This window comes from Cynoglossus semilaevis, chromosome W (genome assembly GCF_000523025.1).
Source record: "Cynoglossus semilaevis isolate Cse_v1.0 chromosome W, Cse_v1.0, whole genome shotgun sequence".
In the NCBI taxonomy this organism is placed as follows: domain Eukaryota; kingdom Metazoa; phylum Chordata; class Actinopteri; order Pleuronectiformes; family Cynoglossidae; genus Cynoglossus; species Cynoglossus semilaevis.
This window is the reverse complement of record NC_024327.1, coordinates 4,996,930-5,005,233: the sequence shown is the minus strand read 5'-3', so window position 1 is coordinate 5,005,233 and position 8,304 is coordinate 4,996,930. Positions and strand designations below refer to the sequence as shown.

Below are 8,304 nucleotides of genomic sequence, written 5' to 3'. Positions count from 1 at the left end.
ACTACAAAATACTTTCGTGGCTAAGATCACTATGACATACTAATGACAGCTTAAGAGTGAGAAGGAATTTTCCATCATATGTGAGTGTATATGGCAAAACAAATGCACTTACCACAAACAAATGTCATCAATACCATGACTCCACATGAGATATATTAGAGAAATATCAGCAATGTTTAGAGAAGGGGGGCGGGTGGGGGGGGCAAAACAACACTTTAGACCTACTTCATCTACACATGTCATATTTCATCAGTCTCTACATTTAACTAATTTTTAATTACTCCCCCTATTGTCTATAGGAGTACGAGGACGAGGACGAGGACGAGGACGATGCCACTGAGATGCACTGAGCATGGCATCGTCCTCAAGCACTGCTCCCCGGGCGCCGACCATGGCTGTCCACTGTTCACTTGGTGATGGGTTAAATGCAGAGGTTAAATTTCATTGTGCATGGTGTGCTGTGCTGTGCTATGTCACAAATGACAAATAAAGATAAGTTTAAGTTTAAGTTTAAGTTTATCTTTGGTAATACATATAAAAATCGAGGCACGACAGCTACTTAAATGCTCAATTGAGAGTAATATAATATAAAAATAAATAAAATAATATAATTTTAATAAATACATTTGATTTATAATGTACTGATGAGAATGTTAATCAAATAAGTTTACACATTAATTTCAGTGGAGTCTTTTGTGTCTTGTCTTTCGTCCTTTAAATCCTCATCGCAGATGGAACAATGTTAATCAACAAAATTCGAACACCTAAATTTGAACTCCAATTTGAACTGTCTACCTGTGTGGTCAAATCATTTTTGTAATTTTTATCCTTTATCGTTTCATCCAAAAACTGATCTTTTACATAGCCTAGAATTTTCTCCTCAAAACCACTCTTTTTGTCTGCTACCACCAGATGTCACTACAGTAGATCATCTGGAACTCCATCACAAACACGTACTTAAAGGTGAGTACAATTAAGTCTGAAGTTGTACCACGCATTCCACATCTTTCAGATGTACTTTTTAAGTGCTGTGTCGTACTAGTTCAGAACAAACAGAATTTGATCTAATTAAAAATGTTTTATTTGGGTTATAATATCGGATCTGGTTTGATAACACTGGTTTTCCCACCATTTAAGGCATAGCTCTGCAGTCAAACCTTATGTATATCAAAGTTGTAGTCACGGTTTATAAATTAGCTTCTTCTTATTTATTTAACATTTATTTAACAATCTCATGATCACTTGCCATTCATTTTTAGAAAGAACAAAAGTTGAAAAGAAGAGCAAATTAAATGTGTGGAAAGTGTGTGATTTAAATTATGCAATTATGCTGCCAATTATTATTAATTAAATCTGAGTTGGTTGCAACTTCTAACGTTAATGAAGACGCTAATAATCTACTAGAGAGTCTAAAACTTGAAGATGCGCCAAGTGCTCACAAGTAGTAATATCCTGCTTCGCCGACATTTGGCACAATGAATCATGGGTGAACTTTGTTCACCATCTTCGCTCAAGTTTCTACTAGTAGCGTTCTATTTCTACCTAAAGATATTCTCTGTTTACGTGGTCCGCTGACACAGCGCAACAAACTCTCGCGAAATTTGCGACAGGAATCCCAAAAATGCTATCACATGGCTATTTCCGGTTTAATGAGGAGTCTGTGACACGGGGTAGAAGTGTGAAGACAAATGGATGATAGATTGTTTTGATTTTTAAGCGGATGGTTCCTTGGTGCATGGTTAAAGAAGCTAACTGCCCCTCGCTAGCTGACCGCTGACTGAGAGTAGAACAGCTCCTGGTCACATGAAATAAATTTGACACGGAGAGAAGGAGGAGAATGGCGGAGCCGGGAGATCTACCCCTGCAGTCATCTTCAGGAGGCTTAGAAAGTTCGGGTACACCGAATTTTTTACATGAAAACGGACATGTTGGCAGTCCAGATGACACTCTGTCCCCGACCTCTGTGATTTACTTCAAAGGGGGTTTAAACACTTCCAATGTGAGGTTTGGACAGACGGGCTCGTTGTCTCCTACTACACTTCGACAATATGACTTCAATATTGAACGGTTTGGATCGAAGCGCAGAAGTAAGTACAAGTGACAAAAACACAAACTATGTGCATGCTGGCAGACTTAAAACTTGCTAATGTAGTCAGCTAACTTCAGACAGTCCCTTAACAAACGTCTTCCTTCTTCCTCGTGACTCTAGAAACTAGTATAATTTTTTTTAACAAGTTAGAGGTGACAATTGAAATTGTGACACTATATTAACTTAATATCAACCCAAGTTAGTAATTAGAGCGTTTAGTCAAAGGCGCCTATGTGTTGTTCAGACATTGGAAGTTACAACTGTTTTTACTTGAATATAAATATACCGTTCTCAGCAAGTTGGATTGTTTGTAAACACAGCTTATTACCGCGAATCTCATCCTCAAGGACTGCGGCGAGAGCAATTAAATGCTTTAGTTCAAAAATTTGTTTATTTCCATTTAATGTGAAATAAACCGAAACTACTTCCACAAGATCGAGCTGAATATTCAGCTTTCATTGGCTCACTGGATACGACAAAAGTCCCTTGTGACAAACGCGTCACAGCAATGAAATAATCTCACTGGGATAGGCTGAGGTCACGGCTTCCTTTGTGCTTTCTGCTCTGTTGTGTGTCTTCAAACAGGTCTTACACATCAGCAAAACTTTAACTATGTCATTTTTTAACACAGAACCCAAAATTACAAACCTGTAGTGAGAAACTTGCTCTATTTTATTATTTGTAATGTCTTTCCACAAACCTCCTTGTGACTTGCAAGAAAGAGAATGTAAGCACAGGGCAGTGTCACTGCAGATGACACCATTCACTCTTTTTTGGAAAAATAAAGTTTGGACACAACTGCATTGTGTTTGTTATGAACCAGGCTAGCACGCACACGATGTCATGCATGCATGTTGTTAATTCAAATGTTGTTGGTTGTTAACATTTTAAAATACCTGTTTGTTTCCAATTTATGAATATTTTTGCGTAATGCTAACTCATCAATCAACAAATACGATAATTAATGGGCATTTAATTGTTACACATGTGCAACAGCCATTAGAAATATGGCTGTTTAGTCCTCGGGTGACCTTGCACCTTGCATTTTTTAAGTCTTAGGACCTCTGTTACTCTGAGGGTGTCGTAATGGATGTGTCATTATGTTTCTTTAGCTGTAAATTGAACTGCTGCTGCTGCTGAGCATGCCGGCCATATAATCACCTAATCAATCCTGTTAAATAATTATCACAGTGTTTTAAACATTGTAATTTGTGCATTTATATCTGTTTCTTTGTGTCACTGTCAGTGTTGTTGATTATTAAACAGAGAGGGTCAGACTTTCAATTCCTGACCTGCCGGCTTCCTGACCTAAGGGTGTCTTTAGCATTGAAATATGAGTAATTAGAATAAGTAATGCCACTGGACATGCTATGATGTAATGATGTTTAAGTGATTGAATCCGTAACAAAACTATCATGTACAACATTTAGCAGCTGAATGGAACGTTCAAACCTTAGGTCAGTTATTTTCCTCTGGTTTAACCTTAACTCCAGGGTTTCTGCAGCTTCTTGCTTCTTCTTGTCCAAAACAGGTCATTCAATCTGTTCAATCCATCCATTTTCAGCCGCTTATCCGTTACCGGGTCACGGGGGCAGCAGTCACCACCCAAATCACATTGCACCGTACCAACCCCCCTAAACCTTCCTGCAGGTGGTGAGTCCACTGGAAGGTACCAACTGCCCTAACCGGGATTTGAACTTGCCCAGGAGGTGAACCACCTATGACAGAGGTATTGCCTCTGGGCCAAAGCGCCACTCAATCTGTTCAAATCTTTACTTAATATTGAGAAGCACAATTGGTCAATCATGAAATTCTCAACGGTATAAATTCTTTTTAAATGACTTGACCAAACAGTTCGGAAAATCAGGTTGTATTGTATCCACTTTAGTCTTTCAGATATTTTTTAAATAAGCTGTAAATGAGACACAGGATCGTTTTTTTAACATTTTGCATCAGAAGAAGCAGAGTGGGTGGCGCTTTGGCCCAGAGGCAATGTCTCTGTCATTGGTGTGGAACCCCAGGGTTCACCTCCTGGGCAGGTTCGAATCCCGGTTAAGGCGGTTAATACCTTCCAGTGGACTCACCACCCGCAAGAAGGTTTGGGGAGTTGGTACGGTGCAGTGTGATTTGGGTGGCGACTGCTGCCCCCGCGACCCGGCAACGGATAAGCGGATGAAAATGGATGGATGGATGGAAGCAGAGTGGTTATTTCCATCCAGGGTATTTGGCGTTGTTATTCATTTTCCTGTTGATGTTGAAGAAGACCAGAGAGATCATAATTGACTTCAGGAAGCACAGCATCGACCCAGCCCCCCTCTACATCAACAACAGGTTTCTAGGTGTCCACATCTCCGCCGACATTACCTGGTCAGAAAACGTCACCTCCATCACCAAGAAGGCTCAGCAGTGCATGCACTTCCTGAGAGTCCTCAGGAAGCACAACTTCAACACCAACCTGCTGCTGACCTTCTACCGCTCCTCCGTTGAGAGCCATACAGTTTACGCTGCTGCAGACATGGAAAGGCTGCAGAGAGTTGGTAAGACAGCACAGAGGATCATTGGCTGCCCTCTACCCTCCCTGATGGAAATTTACACCTCTTGCTGCCTCAGCAGAGCCAATACCATCATCAAAAACAGCTCACACCTTGGCTATGACCTGTTTAACCTGCTGCCCTCTAGTAGACGATACAAGGACAAATAGATTCAAGAACAGCTTCTTCCCTAAAGCTGTAACCACCCTGAACTCCCATATGCACTGACTAGACTCTCTTCAGCTACTAATGTATCACTGTTACAATAATCTGTACATTGCCCTGTCATATGTGCAATTTCAATCACATGCAATAGTCCATTCCGCTGGACAACATACGTGTGCAATATATGTCAACACTACACCTACCTCCATGAATTTTTTTTTACCTAGACTCTTTATATTTATTTTCTGTATATAATTTATCTTGCTTTCTCTTTCTCTTTTTTGCACTAAGACTGCTTCTTCCACTGCATTAGGAACGGCTACAATTTCATTGTACTGAAAGTATAATGACAAAGGCATTCTATTCTATTCTATGTTCTGCTGTGCTGCTGCAGGCAGTTCAATAATTGCATTTCCAAATAACAGGCCTCTGTTTTAGGTCAGAGGCCACTGTTGAGAAATAGATGAGTCCTCTGCTGCATCATTTGCACTGGTTGTGCACTCACGGGACTCCCATCGCACCAACCCCCTTCTTTTTTTACGCATGCACCATCTGCTCACGTGATCTGTGTGTTGCTGTACCCAGCACTGCTGTCAGCCATCTTGGTCAACACCCACCCCAGTACATTCACTGCGGTGCACAGGCAGTCCAATCAGAGCAGAGGGGTGAGAAGCTGGCCGGTGGAGGGCTGTGTGATTTCCAGCACAGTGCTCTCTTGCATTTTAAACCCCGTCTTCACAAAAGGGGCAACAAGAGTTTCAAAAGGAGGTGGAGGAGGAGAGGGAACGGCAGCCTTCCCCAAGACGGCAGCACATTTCACTCACTTGTAGGAGGGGGAAGAGAAGGATGCAGACATAAAGGCGAGGAGACGCGGCACGCTTGGGGGTTTTTTTGTGCACCTTCACTGGCCTTTGAGACAAAACTCCACTCTGTTTTTTTTCCCTCTGTGATCTTTGTTTTCTCATCAGCTGAGTCATCATGTCTGATCTGACGCCTCAGAGTGAAACCCCAACTCCCACCACCGACAAGATCACACAGGCTGCCAGGGAGACCATTTATCTCTGCAATTTTCGCGTCTCTGTCGACGGCGAGTGGCTGTGCCTTCGCGAGCTCAATGACATCTCGCTCACACCAGACCCAGAGCCGGCTCATGAAGGTAATGTGCTGGATTACCTCAGCATCCGAGGATGTTTCAGGCTGTGTCTGATCTCTCTTTGGGCGTGGTGTCACACCAAGTCTCCAGAGGCTGCTTGTTGCACACAGTCAACTGTTGGATTTGGTTTTGTCTGGGCCGTATCCTAATGGATTTCATGTGAGGTGGTTTGAGCCAGATCACACAGTAGATGGATGCTGCTGGTAAATCAGGCCAGGACGAGCAGCAGAACAACCCGGAAGTGGCAGGTGTGTTTATGAGCCTGGAGTAAATCTCATTTATGGCAGGCGGATAGATGTGATGGATAATATTTGGCAAATTTCTTTCCTACACCTTGGAAATGGTGGCGCTGTAAGAGATGTGTTTAAAAGCTGTTCATTTTTTTGGTTTCTTTTTACCTGTTCTGTTGAGCCATGATCAAGTAGCTGAGCCTAGACATTCAAATTTAACATCGAAGACATGTCTTAAATTATAATCGTTGTGTTGTTGTCTTTATCTAACACACAATAATAGTATATATATTCATCAGGGACCTGCAGTAAGATTTATCTAAATCTTACTAGATGATAATAGATTAATAGATATTGTTTATATTCTGTTTAAAAGAAGAATCCGTTTTTTTTTTTTCTTGTTGTTTTATTTCATTATTTCTCATTTGAACTCCGGTATTCAAACCTAAAATCCCTTGGTACTGAGCCACTTACCACTAGGCCCTACCCAGAGCTCTTCTACACAGATGTTGACAGTTATGTCCTGCCACACCTCATTATCCACAGGCCATTCCACATTTTCCATGAGAAGAGCCTGAAACATTGAATTATCTCAAAAAGTTTGCAAATCATACTTTTGTCATCGACTTGACCTCCTAAGAACGGTTTCTGTGATGAAGTTATAGATGAGATCAAACAGACATAAATTCTCCCTTGGTTCATTCATTAGCTAAGCTGTTGTACTTGGTATATAATGCTAGCTAAAGTTGTCTTCAAGCTGCCACAAACAGCTTTGGGGCTGAGTGGTTAAAGGATCTTGTTTCACTGTGGACAAACTTAGTGCAAAGTTAGTGCTAATGTATGAACATTAAACAAAACAAAGCCAGGCTGGAAAATAGGATAACGTCCACTAAAAGCTCCTCATCATCATTTACTTTCATAAATACTCAATGTGATGTTCTTGCACAGATGGCTAATGCTAATAATGAAGTGCTTACTGTAGATAGTCAATAAGCTCAAGTTTCAGATTAAAAAAGACTAGTAAGTTTTTTTTTTTTTAATCTTCTCATCTTTCAACTCTCAAGCAACACAAGCACACACTGGAATCGTTGATTGTCTTTGTCGTATAAAAATAAAAAAAACAGAACTCCTGACTTGTTCCTGCTCCTTGATTATTGCCTGAGTCATCACCACAGAGTGTCCAAAATGTTTTTTTCTGTTCCTTCAGAACCCAAGGATCCCATTGCAATAGAAAGGCTTAACTTGATGAACATGGCCAAACTGAGCATCAAGGGTCTGATTGAGTCGGCGCTAAACCTGGGGCGCACACTCGACTCTGACTACGCTCCACTCCAGCAGTTCTTTGTGGTGATGGAGCACTGTCTGAAGCACGGCTTGAAGAGTACGTATGTAACGTAGTATCTGTTCAGAACTGACTGTCACTTGCTGCTAATTCAGAATGTTTCAAAATCAGACCATTTACTCATTTACCTTGTTTTTATTTTAATACCTGTTGAAAACAGGGCTGAGAAAATTAGTTTTAAATGTATATTGTGAAATCAATCATGTTTTAATGCCTTTTAAAGCATGTTGATTTATGTTGAATAATCATAAATAATTGCCGTTGATCCAGAGCTGCCCTGTGATTAATCAAATTTAAAAAAAATGTAATTGTTTGATGAGCCTAGTATTCTTCATTATTAGCGCATTATTACATATAGATCCAGGCTATGGAACATGGTGACTGTTAGTTAGGCTATGTTGCTGTCTACATTTGTCTCTCGACCATCAGCTAAGAAGACCTTCTTGGGGCAGAACAAGTCATTCTGGGGGGCATTAGAACTAGTGGAGAAGCTGACACCAGAGGCTGGAGAAATCACTGCCAGTGTGAAGGACCTGCCCGGCCTGAAGTGAGTGTGTGGAAGTTTTAGGCTTACATTTGGATCTAGCAAGATGTTATTGATTTTTATCACTGTAGAATTCTGATCCCCTCCTTGAACCGCAACCTTAATGTGGTGGAGGGGTTCGAGTATCCGAATGAACCTAGGAGCTATGTTGCCGGGGGCTTAATGTCCCTGGTAGGGTCTCCCAAGGCAAACAGGTCCTAGGCAACGGATCAGACAAATAGCGGTTCAAACCCCCCCCCCCCCTTGATGA

The 8,304-nt window shown here is 41.2% G+C and overlaps 1 protein-coding gene across 5 annotated transcripts in view; it reads left to right on the top strand.

Moving 5' to 3' along the window:
* The first annotated feature begins 1,459 nt into the window (after window positions 1-1,459).
* LOC103397010 (protein RUFY3-like) overlaps window positions 1,460-8,304 on the top strand; it is a 14,381-nt gene continuing 7,536 nt past the window's right edge. Inside the window, exons 1-3 of one of the 5 annotated variants that reach the window (XM_025052872.1) lie at window positions 1,460-2,087; window positions 7,376-7,549; window positions 7,940-8,057. In XM_025052872.1, the coding sequence (XP_024908640.1) occupies window positions 1,838-2,087; window positions 7,376-7,549; window positions 7,940-8,057 (542 nt within the window). In that variant the 5' untranslated portion in view covers window positions 1,460-1,837. Of the gene's footprint in view, window positions 2,088-5,026; window positions 5,942-7,375; window positions 7,550-7,939; window positions 8,058-8,304 lie in introns of those variants that run through there. The other 4 variants (XM_025052875.1, XM_025052873.1, XM_017042692.2 and 1 more) reach the window with 4 other exon arrangements.